Raw genomic sequence first — 26234 nt, forward strand, 5'->3', positions numbered from 1 at the left:
TATAAAATTAAACATATTGTTACCATATGATCCAGTAATCACACTCCTTGGTGTTTACCCAAAGAGGCTGAAAATTTATGCCTACACAAAAACCCGCACACAGATGTTTATGCTTTACTCATAATTGCCAAAACTTGGAAGCAACCAAGATACCTCCAGTAGGTGAATGGATAAATAAACTGTGGTACAACCAGACAATGGAATATGATTCAGTGCTAAAAGAGAATGAGATATCAAGCCATGAAAAGACATAGAGGAAACTTACATAAATATTACTAAGTAAAATAAGGCAGTTTGAAAAGGCTACACACTGTATAATTTCAACTACATGCCATTCTGGTGAAGGTAAAACTTGAAGACAGCAAAAAAAAAAAAAAAAAAAAAATCATTGCTTGCCAGAGATAAGTGGGAAGAAGGGATAGATAGATAGAGCACAGAGGATTTTTAGGGTTCCTGTTGCTTTACTCTGTATGATACTATAGTGGTAGATATACATCATTATACATTTGTCCATTTGTATAATAGGTGAACCTTCATGTAAACTATGAATTCTAGTGATAATGACGTGTACATGTAGGTTCATCATTTGTGACAAATGTACCACTCTAGTGGGATGCTGATAATGGAAAATCTATGTATGTGTGGGGGAGCAAGATATATGAAAAATATATCATCTATTCAATTTTTCTATGAACCTAAAACTACTCTAAAATATAAAGTCTGTTTTTTTAAATATGCATCTGTGTTTTAAAAACAAGGACTGTAGAATTATTAATGTTTTCCAAGATGAAAATCACTGTAATCACTTATCAATGAAAGGAAAATGTTATATATTATCAATTAGATTCTAATAAACAGAATACAATTGATTTGAAGAAGCACAGAATTGATTTGTCTCCAGAGATGATTTTAACCTTCAGATCATCAGAGATACAGATTACCAACAATGAAATACTATGCTATAGCATGGTAGTTTCCAAGCTTCTAAAGTATAAAGACATATTTTCAATATCAAAAATATTTTCAGAATGTCACTTCATAATAAGTACCATTTATTAATCATTTAATAAGAAAATGGCACCTAAGAGTAGACTATGAGGCCATATGGAATGAGATCTTTGCCCAGCAGAGATGACAGGTACTAACTCTGCCAATCAGATTCTCCTTATTCCACGTTTGAAATGGAGACACAGAAAGTCATGAACCAGCAGAGAGCCTGAGGGAGCAAAACCCTTGAGTAACCAAGAAGCCTCTCGAATGAACAGGAGACCAGTTGAATGGTACTTACCTCCCTCCAACCACATTTCATCTGGTTTATCTTTTTTATTTATTTTTGCTTTTCCAGACAACTGAGAAGGGGCTGGGCAGAGGGGAGTAGAAGTAAGTTAATTAATTTATAGCTTTGGAAGGGGCAGCAGCAGGGCCAGGAAGGAGTTGAGTCACGTTAACGGCTCAGCAGCATAGGGACTGCCGGGGTGAACAGATAACTTAGAGCTGTCGTGAGCCTGTCTGGAATGATCTTGCAAGTCCAGAAGGAGTCTGTTCTCCAGGAAGCTCAGGCACAATTAGGTTCCTATTTTTCTGCTCAGAGATGGAGGAGTTCCTGTCCTTGATACCTCATCACCTGACTGAGACCCCCATCTTCCTTAATTCCCCCATTTCCTTGTAATAAATACTTCAGAATCAAGGTAACTTGAGTTTATCTTTGTTCTTTATAACTAAAAATTATAGCTAGCACAGAAATTAAATTTATTTTGTCGTAGTGAATATTTGTCAACCATGAAGACAAACAAAAAATATATTTAGCATTGTACATTATTTTTCTTGCTCCTCCTACTTTTTATCTTTTTTAAAGGAGGGCAGAAGGCAGTCTTTTAGGTAATAAGCAATTGTAAAATAAAGAAAACCTACCTTCTGTTTTAATCACTGGTACAGTAAATGTATTCTTTCTCAACGGGATATAGTTACCTATAAATGAGGCTCTTTTAGGAGTTTAGAATACTGTCCCTTAAAGTCCCAAATGTTTGTAGTGCAAATAACCAGTTTCACTGATGTTTAGAAGGGAAAGTAAAGAGGAATATTATGATTCACAAGCATCATGAATGGTTCTCTTCAAAAGTTCATTTGGATAAAAATTTGCCTAATTTGGAGGTACTGGTTACAGTTACTAATTACAGAGCCTATTTTTATATATCATGTTTCAAATTTGTTACGTTTGTTAATAAGTATGTGATAATCATGTTTGTGTGTGTGAATTGTTTTAAGGTTTATCATTTATTAAAGTTAGGGTTATGCAATATGGCAGAATTATAATATTAATAGTGTAATGTGATTTAATCTGGAATTAAATGACTATCTGGTTGAGGGTGGCTACTAGAATTAGAATTTGTTTATACAAGACGAATGTTTACTTTCATGTTCAACAATTGAGTAAATGATCTGTAATTTTAGGATATCTAATCCATCAAGGACACTATAACAATTGCAGTGTGGTTATCTTAAATATTTATCACTGAAGAGAATCAAACTCCCAAATCATATTTCCAATTATTTAGGCCTCCAACATTTCTACCTTCCATTTTTATTCTTCAGAATATCCAGGTGTAATGGGTGTTAAGTATCAAAGTGTTTAGAGGACATATCTTCACATTCTGATATTACTGTTTTACTATATTGCTTTTTGGAGGATTTGTTTGCTTATCATTGCTGTACTCCCAACAACAACGTGGATACCTAATAAAGAACCAGGCAAATCATTGTGTTGTTTTATATTTTCTTTGTGTTCTAAGGTTAGTTTTGTTTTTTGCTTTCATTTGCAAAACTCAAATAATGAAAATATTTTATTGCTGCCTAGAAAGCATCAAGTAGTTTAACTTGACTATATCATCCAGTGATCAAGGGGCTTACAAAGAAGCAAAAGAAGTCCAGTGATGGAGCTGAGTGAATGAGGGAATGTAGTAAAAGATGACCTGGTGACACCAAAACCTGCAAGGCAGAGGTGAATGATTTGAGTACCTAAATGCCTGGAGAGATAATGTGTAAAATGACCATGTATTCAACAAGATGGGGCTGCAAAACCAATGGTCAAATGGAGAGTACAATGCTTGCCCACAGACACTCAAATTCAATTTGACTTTGAAACAAGCAACACTGTGCTGCAAAAATATATATCTATTTCACCACAAATTTGTCCCCCCATATGGTTTTGGAACTCATGCTTAGGAATTTGATCTTTATCTAAAAGCATTAGAAAAGAAGCTGCTGAAATAGAAGTAGGGTGGAGAGAGTGACACTATCAGATTTGTATTTTGAAAAATAATGTTTTAGAAAAAAACACAAAACCCCAAAAACTTCTCAATAATATTCTCGCTGTGATAGATCATGCATCCATGCATCCATGAAACAAAAACAGGATGTTCTTTCCAGCTGCAGTATAGTAACTGCACTTTGAAGCCCAGTTACTTGGGAGGCTGAGGCAGGAGAATTGCCTGGGATTACAGGTATGTGCCACCATGCCTGGCTAAGCTTTGTAATTTTAGTAGAGACGGTGTTTTGCCATGTTGACCAGGCTGGTCTCGAACTCCTGATCTCAGATGATCTGCCCACTTGGGCCTCAAAGTGCTGGAATTACAGGCATGAGCCACCGCACCTGGCCAAAAAAATTATTTCTAGAGGGTTTAGTGAAGAAAAAAAATCAGACACGTATTCTGTTCACCAACTCTACCTACAACCTCCTATTCAGTTACTATCATGTCATGGACCTTTGGGGATTCTGTGGTTACAAATCAGGCTGGTTCTTGGCTTTCACCATCACCAGATTAGGATTTGGCTTTTTGAGGTCTCCAAGATGGCCGCAACCCTCCAGCTGCTTTCTGGCCTCAACATTTTGGGCGCTCTTGTCTCCTTCTCTTTTTTCCACTTTTTTGTTGTGTGCTTGTTAACTTAAAAAAAATTTTTTTTTTGAGATGGAGTCTTCCAGGCTGGAGTGCAGTGGTGCAATCTCAGCTCACAGCAACCTTCGCCATCTCCTCTGTGCGGCTGAGCAACTTGTCCCTTCTGCACCTGGGCTGGGGTGAAGTGTATTCTTTGGAGAGGGTAAAATAAATGGATTCTGGAACGGTGGATACCAAACATAGTTGAGGATTAAAATCTTACACCAAAAACAGGACTTAAGGGAACATGTGGATAGTGGATGCTGAGACAGCTTTCCCTCTTTCTCTACTTGGCTTCTGAAATACTCCTAGCCAGGACTTTCAGATCAGGAGAGTCTTCTATGCTGTGCAATTTCTGACCAAAGCAATGTGAAAATCATAAAATGGCCCATTCCTACCATCCTAAGGTAAAATTCAACTATTTAATCAAACACTCATAAGCATGAGTCAATAACAAATAACAGGAAAAACTCAGTAGTAGGGTTAGTCAGGACTATTAAAAAGTAGAACCAAAACAAAGATACATTAAATATAAGAATGAGAAACATCTTTTAAAATTAAAGCACCAATCCAGGAGAAAGAATATTCAAACAACTGAAGTTTCAGGGTGGAAAAAAACAACCAAATCAAACCAAACAAAACAAAACAGGGAAAGAGGAAGACTGCAAGTCATCAATGAAATAATTTAAGAAATTTTTTCAAAACAGAAAAACATGATTTTCCGAATGGAAGGACCCACAGGTCTCTGATACTGTGATGTGTGGTAATAAGAAATGCATATTCTGTCTTCATCCCCAGTTCCTGGCAGAGAGCTTCTAAAACCCTTGGAATTTCCTCAGTGATAGGAGTGAAAGGTTTTTTTCATAATTTCATTTGTAATAAGTTCCTTTCAACCATACCTGAGTTTATGTTAAGTAGGTACCTCTGGGAGGATGGGGCTGGTGGTCAAAGAAACCAACAACCATGTGGCCAGAGGGTCAGAACTTTCAGCCCCACCTCCAGGGAGGGAAAAGGGGCTAGAGATTGAGTCAATCAGCAATGGCCAATGAACACATGGAGGTGCTGGAAGGGTGATATTTCCAGAGAGGGCATGAAAGTCCTACACCTCTTCACACGTACCTTCCCTATACGTCTCTTCCATTTGGCTTTTCCTGACAGGAACTTACCAAAAAAACTCTAGAGACAATGAAGCAGTCTTCAAAATTCTGAAAGAAAATTAATTCCAATCTAGAATTCTATGCCCATCCAAACTATCAACGAAACGTAACGGTCAAATAAAGACGTTTTCAGATATGTGCAGTTACAAAAATTGACCTCCTGGATATTTTTCTCAGGAAGCTTTTGGACAATATGTTCTACAAATATGAGTAGACCAAGAGAGAAGAAGTCACTGGATGCTGAAAATAAATAGGAAATCTCAAGAGGATTTAACACAGGATACTAAAGGAATTTCCAAGAAAACGAGAGAGGGAGACACCAGATGATGCCTATGCACCTAGCAAAGAAGGGAACACATCCAGAAAAAATATTTGTCCAGGTGTGTGGCTTACACCTGTATTCCCAGCACTTTGTGAGTCTATAGTGGGAGGATGGTTTGAGGTTAGGAGTTCAAGACTAGGCTGGGCAACACAGTGAGACTCCACCCCTATAAAAAATTTTTTTTAATTAGCCAGGCATGGTGGTACATGCCTGTAATCCTAGGTATTCGGGAGTCCGAGTGGGGAGGATCACTTGAGCCCAGGAGTTCAAGGATGTAATGAGCTGTAATCATGTCACTGTACTCTAACTTGGGCAACAGAACAAGACCATATATCCAAAGGAAAAAAAAAAAAAAAAAAAAAAGAACTGGAGGGAGGCTAAATCTGAGGCCACTTCCTATAATTGATCCCCTTTTATAATAGGTCTATGATTCTATCCTACTTTCAAACTAGCAAGTTAGCTTGCTATAGTTTCATGGATGCTAGCAGAAAACATAAGACTCCAGATTCAAAGGCAAAGGATTTTATTACTCATGGCATATCAAACATCAAGAGCATCAGTGTATTTGCATTAGTTTCTCTCATTCCCATGTCTCATGGGACAACACAGATGGCTCCCGATGGAAGCCGCACACACAATAAGGTGCATGACAGAAGAGAAACCCTGAGCTTAGGGAGCCCAAGTTTCTTATATGGGCAGTAAGCATCCTTGTGCTTTGCTCTCAAGGGTGATGCTATCTTCCAATGCTGTTTGCTATGCAAACTTCCTTTAAAAAGGTAGTCCAGAGCAAAGGGTGATCAGTCTGTTTGAAAGTTGTGAAGGAATGTGAAAGACCCATTGAGAATTCTCTCTCCAGCCTATGTACTCAAATGACCCTGTACATTTCTTTCCCTGTACTCATTGCAATTGCAATTGCATAGTTATTTGAGTGATTGTTTACTATTTGTTTCTCCTCTAAATCATAAGCTCTATGAAGGTAGGGACCACGTCCGTTTTGTTCATTGCTACATCTCCAATGACTGGCAGAGTGCAGATATATAGTAGAAGCACAATAAATGTTTTTTGAAGAACTACTCATGGATCACCAAACATCAGTACACTAGATATACAAACGAAAGATGAGCAACAGGCTACAGATGTCACAAGGCATAATGTACTTTAATGATATTTCTTTACATTTACCCAGCACTTATTTTACAAAGCACCTTTCATGCATTATTTCATGGAGGCTTCACAATAAAACTCTGAATTAGATGAAGATGTTAAGAGACTTGTCCAAGATCACTGGACATTTTACATGGAAAAAAAAAAAAAAAAAAACACCAGCCTGAAATCTGGGCATTTTAAGCCAATACTGTGTCCTCTATTTTTTTTAGTGATACTGTTTCTGTCACCCAGGCTGGAGTGCAGTGGCACAATCACAGCTCACTGTAACCTCAAATTCCTGGCTCAAGCAATTCTTTCAAATAACTAGGACTACAGGCATATGCCACCATGTGTGGCTAATTATTTTTAATTTTTTTAGAGACAAAGTCTCACTATGTTGCCCAGGCTGGTCTCAAATTCCTGTCCTCAAGCAATCCTCCAACCTCAGTCTCCCAAAGCACGGGATAAAGATGTGAGTCTATATATCTGGCCTTTGTTCTTCTATTTCATAAGATGTTATTACCTACGACAATCACAAAGTGGAATAATGTCAAAAGCAAAACTAGGGGAAATATTTTCAATGCTTACTTTAAATGAAAGGTTAAACATCTGTGAAAATATTTATTTATTACAGTTATCACAGTGAAGATAAAAGAGCAGAATTCAGTTTTCATCATTCTATGAATTAAAAATAGCAATGCTTTAGGTATTTATAAAGCATAAAATATTTATACATCACTTTATTCTCACAAAATGCAATGAGCTAGATATTACACTTCTTTCCCTTAACAGATGATGAAATTGAGGCTCAGAATGCTTTAGCTACTAGACAGAAATCACAGAGCTAATTCTCCCATGAGTTAAAATACAGATATATTACGCTGAAAATATGATGCCTCCTCATAAAAGGAAATTACTTTTGCAAGACGCAGATGTTCCTTTCTTCAATATCTCTCAAAACCCAAACATAATAGAATACACTCAGTGTATTCTAGTATGTTCTACTATTCATTAATCTGTTACTTTGTCTTACTATGATATACATTGTGAAATTAAGAAACTGTTTTCTAAAATAAGCCACTCATCTAAGAAGTGATCGAAAACCATTACATGTACACTTATCTTTAGAATTAGATTTTCTCTGGAAGTATTAAGAATTTGATTAAAAATAAACATTACTAGTTTAACATTGTAATATACCTCCAACTCATACTTCAGTCATGAGATAGTCACTGTAGCGAATTAAGAAATACATAATATAAGTATAATTTTAAAGTTTCAATTTCTTCCTTCTATTCATTGCTTCAATATGTTTCACATCTAATTTCATATATATAAATGAAATGTTTCTCATTTCTGCCATTTATTTTGCACTTATAAATTGCTTTGTAGGGTTATCTTTTTACACATTGATTTCTAGCCTTTCACAACCAGAATGTAAGCTACTTTATTCATTATAGGACATGGATCATGTCCTATAGTTGAAAACTTTCTCTCCTCTCTGGGCCCAGTAGATCACTATAATCCCAGCAATTTGGGAGGCCAAGGTGGGAGGATCACCTCAGGCTGGAAGTTCAAGACCAGGTTGGGCAACATAGTGAGGCCTCATCTCTACAAAAATTTAAAAAATTAGCTGGACATGATGGTACCTTCCTGTAGTCCTAGCTACTAAGGAGACTGAGGCGAGAGGATCACTGGAGCCTAGAAACCCAGAAGTTTGAGGCTGCAGTGAGCTATGATTATGCTACTACACTACAGCCTGGGTGACAGAGCAAGGCCCTGTCTCTAGAAACCACAATCACAACAACAACAAAACAAATTTCTCCACTCCACCTCTGTGTTTTGCACCTTGTTAAGCTCAGATCAGGTGAGTTCCTGGCTTTGCTCTCTTTATTCCTCTCCCATTTAAAGTCACCTGAAAAATTAGCCATACTGTATTCCCAGGGTAAACCTAACTGAAGCAAGACTAGCTTACCACCCTTCAAAATCAGCATTTTGGAGCTTATTCTCAAAGACAGGCCAGCCCTGATGACCCAGCTCCAAGGTTAACAACTGGTCTCCCACCTCCAGTCTGGAGCCCAAAGTGGCCTCACGTGTATAACATGCCTTCTGTTCCATTGCTGTTCCCATATTGCTAATCTGATAGTTTTTCATGATGTTTTAGTCATTCCCAGGAAAGAGGAAAAAGGCAAACAAAGTTGAGACTGGCTTTCTCCCTCAGGAAGATCTGAAATGTAAATTACACCTCAGAGTTTTCCTGACCTGAAGCAAGGGAGCTGGGTCTTCTTACTCCATCATCTGGCAGTCATTGGTTAAGAGCTGCCCCAGGGGACCTAAACTCCCAGCTCTGTGCTTACTGGCAAAACAGCCCTAGTCGCACAAGAGCAGTCCTCCAAAGAATAAATACAGGTGCTGTGAAGCAGAGGAAAAAAAGCACTGAAGCACAGAAATAGTGAAAGTGATCCCAGCAGATCTGGTCAAAGCACTTATGGTGTCTGCTGCAGCTCTATCCACCAGAAGAGAACCATAAAAACCTGGGCCCCTACAAAACAGCCTGGGACAACTGCTGGGGATGGCCGGAGCCCACCTACAATAGAAGCAGCTAATCCCACAAGAAGAACATGAGGTGATATGAGCACAGAGCCGTATGTCCCAGGAGAGGAGCATCAGGACAGATTTCAGAGCTGTAACAATGGGAGAGGTCTGATGAAAGGAAGCTCAGAGATGATAAAGGCCAATGTCAAAGTACAGAAGAGACAGCAGCATGAGCAATTTTGAATGCAAATGAATCACTGTGGCATCCCCAAAGAGCCAAAAGGAAGGCATTTGAGTGGGTGCTCCTGCAATTCCTTGGGGCAGACCTGAGTTAGAGAAATATAATTGTATTGGAGGTTGGTGTGGCTTGGGGAAAGATAAACCACAAACTTCATTTTCTGCTACACTGCTATTCTGCTATTACTGAGTCCAAATAAAAGTTAAAAGTATTGTCAGACATTAAAGGTAAAAAAATTAAAGATACTGGATCTGTCTTTTCACTCTCTACCAGCAAGTCTATGCATTGTGTTGCTTCATCTTTCCAGTTCCAGAGTCTGACTTATCTTTTCATTTATGCCTCACAATTTATACTGCCATATAGGGAGATTTTTAAAAAGACAGTAATTAGTCTAAAGCTCTCGATCCATGTTGTTTACAAAAATATGCAAAAAATACTATTTGTTTATTCATTTATTTATTTATTTATTTTGAGACAGAGAATTCTGCTCTTGCTGCCCAGGCTGGAGTGTGATGGCGCAATCTCGGCTCACTGCAACCTCTGCCTCCCAGGTTCAAGCAGTTCTCTTGCCTCAGCCTCCCAAGCAGCTGGGATTACGGGCATGAGCCACCATGCCCAGCTGACTTTGTATTTTTAATAGAGGTAGGTTTTCTCCCTGTTGGTCAGGCTGGTCTCGAACTTCCGACCTCAGGTGATCCGACCGCTTCAGTCTCCCAAAGTGCTGGGATTACAAGCGTGAGCCACCGCGCCCAGCCTCATAAATATTTTTAAAGTTAGGTGCCACATTAGGCAGATTAAAAAAGGAGTGTTCCTGTGTTGAAAAAGAAGCAACATATATGGAAATGATAAACATGAAATTCAGGTTGGTGGTTACCTGAAGGAAGAAGAAAAGGGAATGGGATCTGGAAGGTATAAACCATGCTCTTTTGTATGCCTGAAATGTTGTGTAACAATAATTCAAATAAGTAAATGAAAATAGAGGCCTGGCACAGGAGTTCGTGCCTGTAATCCCAGCACTTTGGGAGGCTGAGGCAGGAAAGATCACTTGAGTTCAGGAATTCAAGACTAACCCAGGCAACACAGAAAAAACCTTTGTCTATTAAAAATTTAAAAAACTTGCCAGGTGTGGTGTTGCCTGCCTGTAGTCCCAACTAGTTAGGTGGCTGAGGTGGGAGGATCACTAGAGCCCAGAAAATGAGGGCTACAGTGAGCTATGGAGTCACGCCACTGCACTCCAGCTTGGGTGACAGAGAAAGACTTGTCTCAAAAAAAAAAAGAAAAGAAAAAAGAAAAAAAGCAGAAGAAAATAGAAGCTTTAGTATTTCCTTGCTTCACCCTGAAGGATCACTTTGAATACTCCCTGTCCCCTGTACTTTATTTGGGACGTGGTATGAAGATACTAAAGGCTTGAACTTGTAGTGACAGGAGAATTAAAGAGTAAGAAATCAACTAGGGAGATATTTAAGTAGTGACTGAATATGGAGTTGTAAAGACTTGGAGATATTTGTATGATTTTGAGGTTTTTGGGAAAAAACTGTTCACTTTCCCATTCTGGAGTCCCCAGTCCACATTTTAGAACAATCTCTAAACCCCGTATGTGTTGCTAAATCAACTTTTCAGCTATCATTTAGGGATGCGAAATAAGTGTCATTTAATCAATATGCATTCCAACAAAGCTTTTCTAAGCATTTATTTGCCAGACATTGTATGTGCCAGACATGTCCTTAAAGACCAGATTGGTATTATAATACGACGATAATAGCTAATATTTATTGAGACCTTTACTAAGGCCTGCACTATGTGCTAAGCACTTTGCCTGCGTTGTCTTGTTAAATCCTCACAGTAGCCCTACGAAGGTGGTACTGTGGTTATCCCTAATGTATAGATGAAGAAATGGAAGCCTGCAGAGTCAGTTCCTTAAAGTTAACTAGAGCTAGAACAAAGATCAGAATCCAGGATTTAGTGATTATAAAATCTTTGTACCGGTCAGGCGTGGTAGCTCACGCCTGTAATCCCAGCACTTTGGAAGGCTGAGGCTGGTGGATCACGAGGTCAGGAGATCGAGACCATCCTGGCCAACATGGTGAAACCCCGTCTCTACTAAAAATACAACAATTAGCCGGGTGTGGTGGTGCATGCCTATCATCCCAGCTACTCGGGAGGCTGAGGCAGTAGAATCATTTGAACCCGGGAGGCAGAGATTGCAGTGAGCAGAGATGGTGCCACTGCACTCCAGCCTGGCAACAGAGTGAGGCGAGACTCCATCTCAAAAAAAAAAAAAAAAAGAAAAGAAAAAGAAAAAGAAAAAGAAGGTCTTCAATAATTCCTGAGTAACTCTAGAATGATCTATGTCAGGCTTCTCCAGGGGCACGACTTGTGTGTACCTTTTCAAAACTAGCTGAGGAAATGGACCACAGGTAGGATACACTCAACTATCAATAACTTAAGCAATTATTTGTTTAGAAAGACAATTACTTTTAAAATATATGTGATTTTTAACACTTTTCCAGAGCCATAAAGGACTTTACTTGAGACCAGTTGTGTTAATTAACCATGACATTAACAAACAACCAAATGTTAGTTGTCTAACATTGATAGTTTTTCTCAGAAGTGAGGTAAGTCAAACTTTTAAGCTGCAGATGTTATTTTTCTGGTGCAGAGATGGTATTATAGAAGTCTATATCTGGTACAATAATTTAATGTTCACACAGTAATACTATTAATCATCTTATTTTACATTATTTGATATGGATATGTACATGAAAGAACATGAGTCTGACCATCAGGATACTTGGATTTTAAAATAATATTAACTAGATATGCAATTTTTATTGTGATGTCATTTATTTATCTAAGGCTCAACTCATCTGTAAAGAGAGAGATTTGTAGTAGATGCACCCTAAAATTGTTTTTCTATGAAATTGGGTAACCTCTGGTCTTGACAAGTTTAAAATGTAGTTGAGTAATTTCAGTATATCCATAGGAAAATAGATGTAAAAGTATACAATTAACTTAAAAACAAACACTGTAAAAGGAAGAAAAATTCTGGTGATGTTAATTGGAAAGACCAAGATCAGACCACGAATAAGTAGAAGAGAGGTAAGTTTGGCAAGGCGCGGTGTCTCACGCCTGTAATCCCAGGGGTTCGAGACCAGCCTGGTCAACATGGTGAAACCCCGTCTTTACTAAAAATACAAGCATTAGCTGGGCATGGTGGCAGGCGCCTGTAGTCCCAGCTACTCGGGAGGCTGAGGCTGGAGAATAGCTTGAACCCAGGAGGCAGAGGTTACAGTGAGCTGAAATCATGCCACTGCACTCCAGCCTGGGGGACAGAGCAAGACTCTGTCTGTCTCAAAAAAAAAAAAAAAAGAAAGAAAGAAAGAAAAGAAGAAGAGAGCTAAGTTTGGAAATTAATTAAGAATAGTTAGAAATTCTTAGTAGGTAAAATCATGGATAGGATAAATATTTTGTTTATTTTCTCCTCCTCATAAAATAACTGATTATCCAAGAATACCAGTACATTTCTCCTTGCAGTCATATAATAATCATTTCATATTTTACCTTTTTGTGTAACAACTTAAACTCTTTCTAGAATACAGAGGCTATGTAAATTTTAGAATTGATTTTAATTGTGCCAAAAGGGTGGTATTGGGAGATTACTGAAAAGATTATCAGAAATTATACATAATTGTGGGTTGTGTCACTATGGCAAACCACATACAGTGATACATGTATTGTATCACTAAGGTTACAATTATAAACACACTCTGACTCAAATTATTGCAAAACATTACCATATTTGGGTGAGGTTTCTAGAGGAAGAGAGCAACCAATTAATCAAGCAATATTTGCTGAGTATCTACTGTATACAAAATACTAATATAGGTGTTGCCAAGTAAACAAGAGAAAAGAACAGAAAAAAACAAAACCAGAAGTACTGCTGATGCAGCACGGGGTGGTGAATTGAATTTACAGGATGGGATAGTAATTGCCTTCATTAAGTTTTATTTGGTGGAGAGTGCCCAGACTTAAGAGGAAGAAAGAAAAATCTTGCAGTGGAAAGAACATGAAATATAAAATAAGATGCCTAGGTTCCAATCCCAGCTTGGTCACTTAGGAGCTGTGCAATCTCCTTCCTTCCTTCCTTCTTTCCTTCCTTCCTTCCTTCCTTCCTTCCTTCCTTCCTTCCTTCTTTCTTTCCTTTCTCTCTCTCTCTTCTCTCTCTCTCTCTCTCTCTCTCTCTCTCTCTCTCTCTCTCTCTCTCTCCCCCCTCCCCCGCTCTGGAGTTTTGCTCTTGTTGCCCAGGCAACCTCCACCTCCTGGGTTCAAGTAATTCTCTTGCCTCAGCCTCCCAAGTAGCTGGGATTACAGGTGTGAGCCACCACTCCCAGGTAATTTTTGTGTTTTTAGTAGAGACAGGGTTTCGTCATGTTGGCCAGGCTGGTCTCAAACTCCTGACCTCAGGTGATCTGCACACCTCAGCCTCCCAAAGTGCTGGGATCTATGCAATCTTAAATCATTTAGCCTCATTTTTTTCTTCTGTAAAATGGGTATAATGGTAGTGATAAGCACCTTTCTTCATGAGGTTGCGGTGAGAAATCAATGAAGCAATGATTTGTAATCTGTAAGAGTAAATATGTTAATTTTCGTCCATTGTTACCCTTGGTTAAACTATGTGGTTTATCCTCTTTATCTTCTTCACAACGTTTATCATCGAAAGGACACCTGCTTTTTTCTGCCTGTGTCAGCATGCTTCTCCTTCCTGTTCTCTCCCCAAATGAACCATCAGTTTTTCAATAGCATAGCTGCTGCTTGCTGTCCATTCACAAAAAACAATGATTTGCACATTACGAACACCCAGTAAATTACTTAATAATAGGGTCGTGCATCTGAACATTTATTTCATACTCTCACATTTCATTTATGTGCAGCTGTCAGATTCATCTTGCTGCACGTTTCTGATCATGTCATGTCACTGTTCAAAAGTTCTCAACAGTTCCTCACAGAATCTGAACGCCTGTCTTAAACCCTAAGGCCTTACCACTCAAAACGTGGTCTCCAGATCAGGAACACTGGCATCAGCTGGGAGCCTGTTATTCCACAGGCTGTATTCTGGAGAAAACAGATTCTCCAGCCTCATGCCAGATCTATTGAATTAGCAACTTCATTTTCACAAGATTCCCAATTGATTCATATATATGCAGCTTTGATTACATGTTTAATCTCTCATAAACTTCAAGCTTCAAAAGCAGGGTTGCTAGATTTAGCAAATAAAAGTAAAGGATGTCCAGTAAAATTTGAAAACAATGAGTAATTTTTAAGTATGTCTCCAACGCTTCATGGGACATACTTTTCAAAAGATTGCTTATCTGCAATTCACTTTTGATTAAGTGTCCTATATTTAATATGGCAACCCTATTCAGGAGGGTAGGATCCATGTCTAACATAACTTTGTATTCCCCTGGAATAGTACAGTGCCTTCCCCAACTGTTTTTGTTTTGTTTTGTTTTGTTTTGTTTTTTGAGACAGAGTCTCGCTCTGTCACCCAGGCTAGAGTACAGTGGCGCGACCTTGGCTCACTGACACCTCCACCTCCCAGGTTGCAATGACTTCTGCAACTCTCCTGCCTCAGCCTCCCCAGTAGCTGGTATTACAGGCATGCGCCACCACTCCAGGCTAATTTTTGTATTTTAGTAGAGATGGGGTTTCTCCATGTTGGCCAATCTGGTCACGAACTCCTGACCTCACATGATCTGCTGCCGAGACCTCCCAAAGTGCTGGGATTACCGGCGTGAGTCACCACGCCCGGCCCCAACTGTTCAATATATGTTTGTTTAATGAGTACAAAAATGAGCTTCTTGAGAACAGAAGTTTCTCTTTTTATTTCAATAGTTTTGGAGTACAGGTGGATTTTTGGTTACATGGGTAAGTCCTTCAGTGGTAATTTCTGAGATTTTAGTGCACCCATCACCTGAGCAGTGTACCCTGTACCCAATATGTAGTAATTTATCCCCTCCCCAGTCCCCAAAGTCCATTTTATCATTCTTATGCCTTTGCACACTAACAGCTTAGCTCCCACTTATAAGTGAGAACATAAAATATTTGGTTTCCCATTCCTGAGTTACTTCACTTAGAATAATGGCCTCCAGCTCCTTCCAAGTTGCTGCAAAAGGCATTATTTCGTTCCTTTTTATGGCTGAGTAGTATTCCATGATGTATATACCCACATTTGCTCTATCCACTCATTGGTTGATGGACACTTAGGTTGGTTCCATTTCTCTGTAATTGCGAATTGTGGTGCTATGAACAGGCGTGTCTAGCTTGTTTTTTTCTCCCTCAACACTATAGCCCCAGAGACTAACACAGTGCCCCGCACCCCGTTAAAGGACCAGAAAATATTTGTTGGATGAATAAAGGAATATATAAAGAGCAATCTTTCAATTATGGAGCGGGTCGTGTGTGTGTATTTTAATGAAAGCCGACTATTTAATTTTTTGTTTGTTTGTTTGTTTTTTGTTTTTTGTTTTTTTTTTGAGACAGAGTCTCGCTCTGCCGCCCAGGCTAGAGTGCAGTGGCGTGATCTTGGCTCACTGCAAGCTCCGCCTCCCGGGTTCACGCCATTCTCCTGCCTCAGCCTCCCGAGTAGCTGGGACTACAGGCGCCCGCCACCTCGCCCGGCTAGTTTTTTTGTATTTTTTAGTAGAGACGGGGTTTCACCGTGTCAGCCAGGATGGTCTCGATCTCCTGACCTCGTGATCCGCCCGTCTCGGCCTCCCAAAGTGCTGGGATTACAGGCTTGAGCCACCGCGCCCGGCTATTTAATATTTTTTTAAAAACAATGTTTAAAAAGCTTCTATTTGTCCACCTTTTCAGATTTTAGCTGGCAGAGTTCAAGACTTGATAGAAACATAACGAAGGGCTCAGAATGTACTCATCGCAGACTGAGCCCATATGGTCACTGTGGGGAGAGAACGTTACACTCACGATGCTAGCAAGCCTGCTGCAGGCGGCCCCGGGAGACAACGTCCCCCGCCCGGCCACCAGGCACCCGCGCACGCGCACAGCCGCGCTCAGTCCCCGAGGGCCGGGTCGAGGGAGGCGGGGCTCTCGGGGCGCGTGCGCGGCGACCTGAGCGGCGGGCCCCTCCCTTAGCGGGGGCGCGCGGCGCTGAGGACCGCACGGAAGCGGGGAAGTCAGGTGGCCGCTGCCGCCGCCGCCGCCGCGGTTTGTCGCCAGAAGGAAGATGGCGGATCTGGAGGAGCAGTTGTCTGATGAAGAGAAGGTAAGAGTCGTGGGGGTGGCGGCGCCGGCCGTCGGGAGCCGGCTCAGCCCGGGCGGGTGGGCCCAGAGTCTGGTCGCGGGGGATGGGCATTGGCTCGCAGCTGGCGGTGCCCTCGTCTGCCCTTCTTCCCCCATCCTTGCTGCGCCGAGTGCCTGCCCCTGTCCGTCACCCGAGGCCCCGCGCGGGGGCAGGTCTTTGCCAGGCCTGCTCGCTCCGCTCCTTGTAGGGTGTGTACTCCGAAAATAGGAAGCGGGAGCCGGGCGACGGCGGGCGGGGGCGCGGGCGCGGGGGAGGGCGGCGGCTGCCCGGGACTCTCTCCTGCTATCCGGCCGCGGAGCCTGCGCCGGGGGCCGGGGACCGGGGACGCAAAGGGGTCTGCGTCCGTGCCTGGGAGCGGCCCAAGGGCAGTGCCCAGCGCGGCGGCCTGGCCTGTGAGTGTAGCGGCGGGTGAGGGGGAAGGGAAAAATCGCTTAGGAAGCAGACCTTCACTTCTCCCTTCTACTTCCCCCTCCCCAAAACAAAACGCTTCCTTTTCTGATTCTCTACGGTTTATCCCTTTTTTTTCCCTTTCCCTATGGAGGCCTCTCTCTCTCCCTCTCTCTTTCGTTTCATGGCTCTAGCAGTAAGCTTTGCAGCTCCCATGTTCCCCGGGAGGCAGCGGAGTTGCTCACAAAAAGACGACCCCCTCCCCATAGTTGTTTTCTGCCCACGTTGTCAGCATTCTCCCCGGGGGTCGATTTGGTGTCACGTCACCTTCCTGCTAGGACTTCTTCCGAGAGGGGAAATTGTTCTACTCCTTTTACTGTATGTCAGATGCTGTGACAGCAGTGGAACCAGATGAACTACTTAAGTTCTCAGATATTTAAAAGGAGCAATGGAATAATTCATTGAACTGCTGCTCTCTTAATTCGCCCCTTTCGTTTGGCTTTCGTGAACGTCCCATTCCTGAGGGTGGTGGGATAGGGGAGAACCCTGCTAATTTTGACTGTTTCTCGGAAAGGACACTGACGTTTCTCAAACTTAGAAGTAACTGACAGAACATACGAGTGAGTTAGTTGTAGGGTTGGAAATGTCCACTCTTCGTTAAAGAGTGCTCCATTTTTAAATTTCAAAGCAGTACAGCCAATGGAGGAAAATACAGGTACATTTAGGTACGTTGTGGTGTTTAAGAAATCCTCGTGTAAGTCTAAGAATATTTTCATTTGGGACCCTCTGCTCTAGGTGTTTTTATATGCTGTGTTCTTGCACCGAAATAGAAGGTTCTGTCCCATTCCCAATGTGAATGGTCAGAAGTCAGCCTCATCTTTATTTTCGGAAATCTGTCTTTCTCTTGTGTTGTTTGGTGAAAGTGATAATACAACAACAAAATGGGGGCGAGCAACGTCTCCATAACCCACAGACCCAGTAGGCAGATCCCTGTATCCACAAAAGTTGCTATACAGTATTGAATGTATAATCTTGGTAAATAACCCTAAGTAGGTGACTGAAAATGTACAGGAGTGCACAAACGCATATTTAAAATTGAGTCGTGCTAAAAAGCTTAAAAAGAGATTGTCGTGTTTTTATTCTACCATTCTTAAGTGGTGATTAGTAGCTCAAGTGGCTAGAAATCTAGCTGAAGAGAGAATACTCAGTGTGGGAGTTAATAAGACCTGCCATGTGTTGTAAAGGCCTAAAATTAAAAAGTTTTTTAAAAATGAGATAACAAGATGCCTTATTATCCGGCACTCTCAGGGCACTAAGCTTCATAAAGAGGAATGAGGAGGTTCTATGTCTTAAAGCCTGCGCCGCCTAGTAGCAAAATGTTTTATGGTTAAATGAATGAAAATTCTAATTTGATTTTTGGTGTTTTGTAAGAATATTATGTAGATATTTTACATATAAATTTCATCACTATATTTACTAATTTAAAAACTGAGAAAACTTTTAGGTTAAATTCAAGTAACCAGTTAAGTGAAATTTTAACGTTCTTGTCAATTGAGATATCTAAAGGTTGTTTTCATTTTGGGGCAGGAGGATGTGTCCAGTATGGGATCAGAAAACAGAGAGGACTTAAAAGTGATATTTTGATATTACTCTTTCTACGCCTTATTGGTAATTTTCAAAAATAAGCTGTCAAGCTGGGCATGGTGGTTTGCACCTGTAATGCCAGCTACTCTGGATGCCAAGGTATGGAGGATTGCTTGAGCCCAGGAGTTGTAGACCAGCCTGGGCAACAAAGCGAGACCTCATCTCTAAAAAAAAAATACTAAGTTTTGAATACTTTTAAGTTTTTGAGATTTCCATTCTAGATTGCAAATCTGAGGAAGGGAAGCTGTTAAGATGTATCTAGTACTGTACTTTATATATGCTTGGCTCAGTTAGATCCATTCATTACTTAATTTGTTGTTGTAAGAGGTAGTTGTTCTATTTCCATTTCACAGATGAGTAGAGTGAGGTTCAAAAGCTTTAAGTAGTTCACCCAAGGACAGTCAAGATGAAGGTCTTGTTACATTATGCTCTCTTCTTTTTTTTTTTTGAGACAGAGTCCCCCTCTGTTGCCCAGCCTGGAGTGCAGTGGTGCAATCTCGGCTCACTGCAACCTGTGCCTCCTGGGCTCAAGCGATTCTCCTGACTCAGCCTGCTGAGTAGCTGGGATTACAGGCACGTGCTACCATGCCCAGCTAATTTTTGTATTTTTAGTAGAGGCGGGGTTTCACTATGTTGTCCAGGCTGGTCTTGAACTCCTGACCTCAGGTGATCCACCTCCCTCGGCCTCCCAAAGTGCTGGGATTACAGGTGTGAGCCACCGTGCCCAGCCGACATTATGCTTTCTTAAACAAAATTGATAAAAACCTCTTCTGGTTTTGTCTCTTCATTTTTAATTTGTTGACAGCTTATTTTGAAAAAGGAGAAACGTTGGTTCTTCCTTTTTTCTTTTTTAGACAGGGTCTCACTCTGTCACCCAGGCTAGAGTGCAGTGGTGATCATGCCTCACTGCAACCTCAACTTCCTGGGCTCAAGCAGTCCTCTCACCTCAGTCTCCCCAAGTAGCTGGGAGTACACGCAGGCGTGCCACCACACCCAGCTAATTTAAAAATTTTTTTTATAGAGACAAGGTCTCACGATGTTGTCCAGGCTGATCTCAAACTCCGGCTCAAGCAATCCTCCCACTTGGGCCTCCTAAAGTGCTGGCATTACAGGCATGAGCCATGATTCCTGGCCCTTTTTTAAAAAGTAATACCAAACAAGTAGTGTTAAGTTCTAAATTTTTGTCTTGATCATTTTAGAATAAAGCTTATTATTAACACATTTAAATGTGTTATGCTACTGGTAGGAAGCATTTTAGAAATTAATCTAGAATAATAGTTTTGCTTTTTAAAGTCATACACAATTGCTTTTTAAGGCTATCACTATGAAATTTAATAACCTTTTCTCCTTTGGCCACTGGGTGAATGGGAAATACATTTAGCTGAAGACCACAATGAAGTTCTTTAAAGCTCTTAACTTGTATAGTGTGTCCCATAGACTTTTTTACATAGTTACAGAAACCCTAGACCCAAAACAGTTCATTGTCATTCCTGGGTCAGCTGTATTGTACAGTAAAGCATTTTTGTGAATTTGAAATTATATGAAATAGTTGTGTAAGACTCAATTGAAAAGACCCATTCCGAAACCTCTCTCTGGATGAGAGATTCAAGTTCCAGAAGGAATACACTTAGTTACTGATGGGAAAGGATCTTTTTTCTTCCTGTAACCCTTTACTTCAGTGATTACAATAATCTATCCCATAGCTTCAACTTTTACGTCTTTGCAGATGTCTCCCAGGTACATAGCTGTAGCACTAACTTCTTTCCAGATTACTGGTCAGATTTTTATCTGCTAGTCATGTTCACTGGAGATGGTTAATTAGGTACGTACAAATGGAGCTTGCCTAGAAGTAAATGTATGAACTCCCTTCTTCTTTCCTCTCACACAAAGGGGGATATAATCTATCTCTCTTGATAATTTTTCTCTTTATATCTTTATTCCCATTATTCCAGTCATCCTGGTTTTTAATTTCAGCTTTATTCTAACTTTTTTTGGCCCCGTACCTTACAATCAACTGGTAAAAGTTGTCACTTCCATCATCAAAATGTATTATACAAATAACTTATTTCTTGCTTGAAAAGTCAATTCATTTATATTAATACTTGGTTTATTATCTCTTCATTGACCTGATTATTAAATAATGTTTGGTAACAAAATTTCACTGTACAAACAGAATGCAACTTGATTATACTTGTTCTGTGCCAACAGTTAAGAAGTAAAGTCAAGAAAAATTTCTCATATCCATTCTTTCCCTTCTGTTGTATTTGCCACTGTTAGGCTTTTACTATAAAGTTTCTAGACTAATTCCTCCTGTTTCCTGTATCTAAGCCATGCTTTATTGTGTCATTTATCTACTCTCAAAATTTTAGTGCCTGGATCCTCCATTGCCTTTACAAGGAAGTCCAGCTCTTAAAAAATGGTATTCATGGCCTTGTATTCCATTTTAACCGAAATAGTTCTGACATTTTCAATATATATTGTTACTTAATCGTGCTGTGAATTTAGAGAGACTTCAGAGAACTGCATACTAGTTCATTTCTCTCTCTCTCTCTCTTTTTTTTTTTTTTTTTTTTTTGAGACAGATTCTCATTCTGTCACCCAGGCTGGAGTGCAGTGGCACAATCTCAGCTCACTGCAACCTCCGTCTCCCAGGCCCAAGCAATTCTCCTGTCCTCCTGTCTTAGCCTCCTGAGTAGCTGGGACTACAGGCACATGCCTGTGTGCCTGGCTAATTTTTGTGTTTTTAGTAGAGATGGGGTTTCACCATGTTGCCCAGGCTGGTCTGGAACTCCTGAGCTCAGGTGATCTGCCTGCCTTGGCCTCCTAAAGTGCTGGGATTACAGGCGTAGGCATGAGCCACCACTCCCAGCCACTGGTCCATTTCCAGCACCTCAGATAAATTATTTAATCTTAACTTCAGTTTGCTCTGAAATGTTAGAATGTGGTAGTAAGTTACCTTCTTCATTAAGTTGTTGTAAGTCTATTGGGCTTGGCATGTAGTAAGCACACAATAAATTGTAGTTATTTTTCTCTGCTCATGACTTTTCATCTACTTTGAGTATTGGCACTGCTCCCAGGTCTGTCCCCTTTTTTGAAACATGAAAATCTCAGTCATCCCTTAAGATTTAGCTTAGATTACACAGCTTTTTTAGCCTCTCATCTGAACTCTACAAGAGATCGTTAGTATTAAATACAATTTTGCATAATAGTTATTTACTTACTGTTTTTTCCCTTTTCCATTGGAATTCCTAAGTGCAGAATAATGTCATCTTTAGCATCTCTCATTACTCTACATGTGCTGAATAGCATGGCTCTATCTGTAGTTTATATACTTCTCCCTTAGTGACTGGCTTCAGAAATTTTGTGTATGTAAAAACAATAGAAGCTGCCATTGTATTTCATAATATTAATGTAAAATTAGAAATGCTCTTATTGGCTGGGCGCTGTGGCTCACACCTATACCCCCAGCACTTTGGAAGGCTGAGGCGGGTGGATCACCTGAGGTCAGGAGTTTGAGACCAGCCTGACCAACATGGTGAAACCCTGTCTCTACTAAAAATACAAAAAATTAGCTGGGCATGGTGTCGTGCACCTGTAGTTCAAGCTACTCAGGAGGCTAAGGCAGGAGAATCACTTGAACCAGGGAGGCGGAGGTTGCAGTGAGCGGTGATCGCACCACTGCATTCCAGCCTGGGCAATAGAGCAAGACTCCATCTCAAAAAATATTAAAAAAAAAAAAAAGTTCTTATTAATGAGAAAGTAAACTCAAGCAGAAAGCTATTAATGTAGACAATATTCGTTTCTAATTCCATTCTATAGATAAATTATGTTATTTCACCAATAAAATACAAAAATTTCTGTTGCAGACAAGAACTTGACAGCAGCTATAACATTAGTGGAGTTTTTCAGACTTTACACATTAAAGTAAATTTGTAGTAAATTTTCAGTGCATTTGGGAGCCATTTTTGCATGAGTAGTTGGATAGAATAATTGCACGTTAGTGTGAGAATACAGATATGAAAACACTTAGAGAATTTAAATAATTTTTAAGGTTGAAAAGCATAATGGCTAAACTTGACCTGTGGTTCCAAGCTATGACCTAAAAGCCTAATCAGTCACCTGAAGCAAAAATTTGTTAAAGTTATTATAGCACTAATTTGTAATAAGAGATTCATGCATATCAAAGAAAATGGGGTCTTTGTCTTCTGAAAACCACTCTTCTAACAGGTTCCATAAACATACCGATGGCTGTTGTCAAAAAAGGAGTATTTCATAAATTTTATTTTGAGAATTAAGTATAGTTTTTACATTCTTGCTCTTATGACATATTTACATGTCTCACTATGCATCTAATGGCTGAGAACTTTTCTTATGCATTCTAATTCACAGTGTTTCTACTGAAAATGACTTTTGAAATTGTTTACCTCCATCTTCATTCATTTACCAAATATACTATATTTCGCTGATTTCAGTACTGATACTTTTTTAGATTTTAAGATCTCTGAAATCAGGCTGCATTGTTCAATCAATGGCTTGTAATATTTCATTGGTAGCATTTTTCCTTTTTTAGTGGTACATAAAGTTAGGCATCTTATATTGATTGTGAATCAGGATAGGCAAGGATATAGTTCAGTAACAAACGTCCTAAAATCTCAGCACAAGAGTGTTGAATGTGGGAGCTTTGTACTGCATCTCATTCATTCGATGTACATCTAGTGTGGGTCAACAGAGAGCCCTGCTCAGGGAAGTAATTTAGCTTTCCAGTTGGTTAGAGAGCTTCCATCTAAACTTTTTTCTCAGTCACTGCAGAGGTGGGAAGGAAATGGAATGAATTGCACACTTTTTTTTTTTTTTTTTTTTTTTTGAGACAGAGTCTTACTCTGTCACCTAGGCTTGAGTGCAGTGGCACAATCTCGGCTCACTGCTACCTCCGCCTCCTGGGTTCAAGTGATTCTCCTGCCTCAGCCTTCTGAGTAGCTGGAAGGAGCTCACGTCACTTCTCCTCAGATTTCAATTAGCTAAAGCAAGTTACATGTATAAACCTAATTTCAGAAAGGTCAGGGAAGAAGAGGCGAATTGGAATATTTGTGAATAGCAATAATGACAGCATAGATTAAGTTTTAAATTCACTAAAGTGTAGTGATCACCTGGAAGGTGGATACAATGCAATGCAAAACTGTAGATTCAAAGGTGAATTGGACATATATAAGATACATACTAAATTGGGTCTAAAAATTTAGAAGATAGAAAAACTACTTCTGCTTAGGGGCATGGTAAACATCAGTTGGGGTCAAACTCATACCAGAGAGCACAACATAGGGAAAAATAACAGGAAAGTGGGAATGAGCAGGCAGTGAGTTTTGTGTGAAAAGAATTCAGTTAAATAGTTGAGTGTCTGCTCTATCTTCGGTACTTTTAGAATAAGAGATGCAAAGGTGAATTGTGCTGTTTAACAGCTCACTGTCAGGGTTTTTCCACCTCAGCACTGTTGACAGTTTGGGCCAGATATTGTTGGGCGAGTAGACGTCCTGTGCATTGTAGGATGTTTAGCAACATCCTTGGCCCATGTGATATGCCACTACCACCACCAAGGCTTACCAATCCAAAATGTCTCCTGGTGGACAAATTCACCCCTGGTTGAGACCCATGGGTCTAGATAGATTAGAGCTAGTAAGAACAGTTGAGAACCTGGCTTAAGTGGACTTTAGGACCTGGTTTAAAGTCATCCCACAGGAAATGGAGGCAAAAAAGATTGCTAATAGATTTTAGAGTTGGAATCAACAAGACTTGGTAAATGAATATAGGGGAAAGGCATGAGTCAGATAAAACTGTTAACATTGAAGTCTGGATGACTGGGAATTGGTACCACTAGTAACAACTGGAGAACACGGGAAAGAGGATACCCAGCTGGGAGAAATAATGGTGAATTTAGTTTAGGTTGTACTGAGTTTGAAATGCTAGTTTGTTTATGTGAAAATGCCTAGCAGATACGGGAGACAGAGAAACAGCTTGGAAAAGAGGTCACCTCCAGAGATTATATAGAGATTTGAGAATCCTTTTTGTGGGTTAAAGCGAGATGGGATAAGCCCTTTAGGACAAAAAGCTTAGACAGGAAAGAGGAGAGGGCAGGAAGCATATACTTAATACTTTGATTTGAGGAATAAGAAGTGGAGAGAGACCTAAACGGGAGGAGAAACCCTTGAAGTCGAAGTGTTACCTATTGATAGCTAGCTAGCACAGAGTAGGTGCTCAGGTCACAGAATGTGAAGAGAATTTCAAGAAGGAGCAGTTGCAGAGATTAGGGGTATGAGATTGAAAAAAGCCTTTGGATTTAAGAGAAAGGAATGAGAAACAAATTACACCTACTCTATGCCCGGCACTTTAACATGTATTCTCTCTATTAATTGTCAGAATAACCTTTTTATTATCTTCATTGTACAGACAGGAAACTGGTGCAGTTAAGGCTATTTAAGTGGTGGACTAGGGATTAGTGGCCTTCAAGAGAATAATTTTACTAGTGTTTGGAGCAAGGAGTGGAGAAACATAAGCCAGATAACTGGAGTCTGTAATAAAAAGTATGTATTTTCCCTTTTCCAGAAATGGCCTTTCAGTCTTGTTTGCATTCTAAACTACTCATCTTTGGATAACCAGACTCAAGGTCTTTCTCCTCTTCTTTTGTATCCTGACCTATCTCTGCTCCCTTAGCAATGTGTACTTATCTTTGTTATAGCATTTACCAATTTTAATAGATTTACCCACTGTCCTTATTTCCTGTGTTCTTCAGAGCCGGGCCTTATGTCTTCATCATCTTGGTAATTCCAGTAGAGTGCCTAGCATGTATTAAATCAGTGATTTTCAACTCTGGCTGCACATTAGAATCAACTGGAGAGTTTATAAACAAAATGAACGCACAGGCTCCTCTTGTGGGTGAGGCCTGGAGTATCCGTAATTCCTTGTTTTTTTGTTTGTTTGTTTGTTTGTTTATTTTGTTGTTGTTGTTTTAAAGCTTCCGAGGTGATCTGAATGTGCAACTAGGGTGAAGTTTCACTGTATCACTGTTATTAGGGGCTCAATAAATGTCGACTAAAGGATGAGTGGAGACAGTAAGTATAAATTATTCTTAAAAAAATTAGTAGTGAAACAAAAGAGAAAAATATGTATTACTACTTTGTTTTTTCCTGCTATTTCATTTTAAGAATACTTTTTTTGTAAGAGAACATTCTAGGGTGTACAAGGGAAATGATTCAGAAGGGAAAAGGAAATTGAAAACGTAAGATAAAGAATAGTTTACATAACTTATTCTCTTTTAGTTGATGATAATGCCTACTTTGGATACATGGGTTTCTTCATATTTTAAATAAATGGTAAAAACATATTTAAAGAAGAATCAATGTTGAGTTCTGTAGATGACCCAGTTTTAGGTTAAGTGCTGTGGGCCCTGTTTTTAATTACCAATCAAAATGATAATTATAAAGGAAAAAAAATTTTGAGGAAAACTTACTAAAACAAATTACCACTCTTAAGTTTACCTGTATTAAAATAAATTCACCTG

The 26234-nt window shown here is 39.9% G+C and overlaps 1 protein-coding gene across 1 annotated transcript in view; it reads left to right on the top strand.

Annotated features, from left to right (window-relative positions):
* Positions 1-16483: 16483 nt before the first annotated feature.
* CAPZA2 (capping actin protein of muscle Z-line subunit alpha 2) overlaps positions 16484-26234 on the top strand; it is a 55425-nt gene continuing 45674 nt past the window's right edge. Inside the window, exon 1 of the mRNA XM_045388525.2 lies at positions 16484-16612. Coding sequence (XP_045244460.1) covers positions 16574-16612 — 39 coding nt within the window. The 5' untranslated portion in view covers positions 16484-16573. The remainder of the gene's footprint in view (positions 16613-26234) is intronic.

Source organism: Macaca fascicularis, chromosome 3, assembly GCF_037993035.2.
Source record: "Macaca fascicularis isolate 582-1 chromosome 3, T2T-MFA8v1.1".
Taxonomy (NCBI): domain Eukaryota; kingdom Metazoa; phylum Chordata; class Mammalia; order Primates; family Cercopithecidae; genus Macaca; species Macaca fascicularis.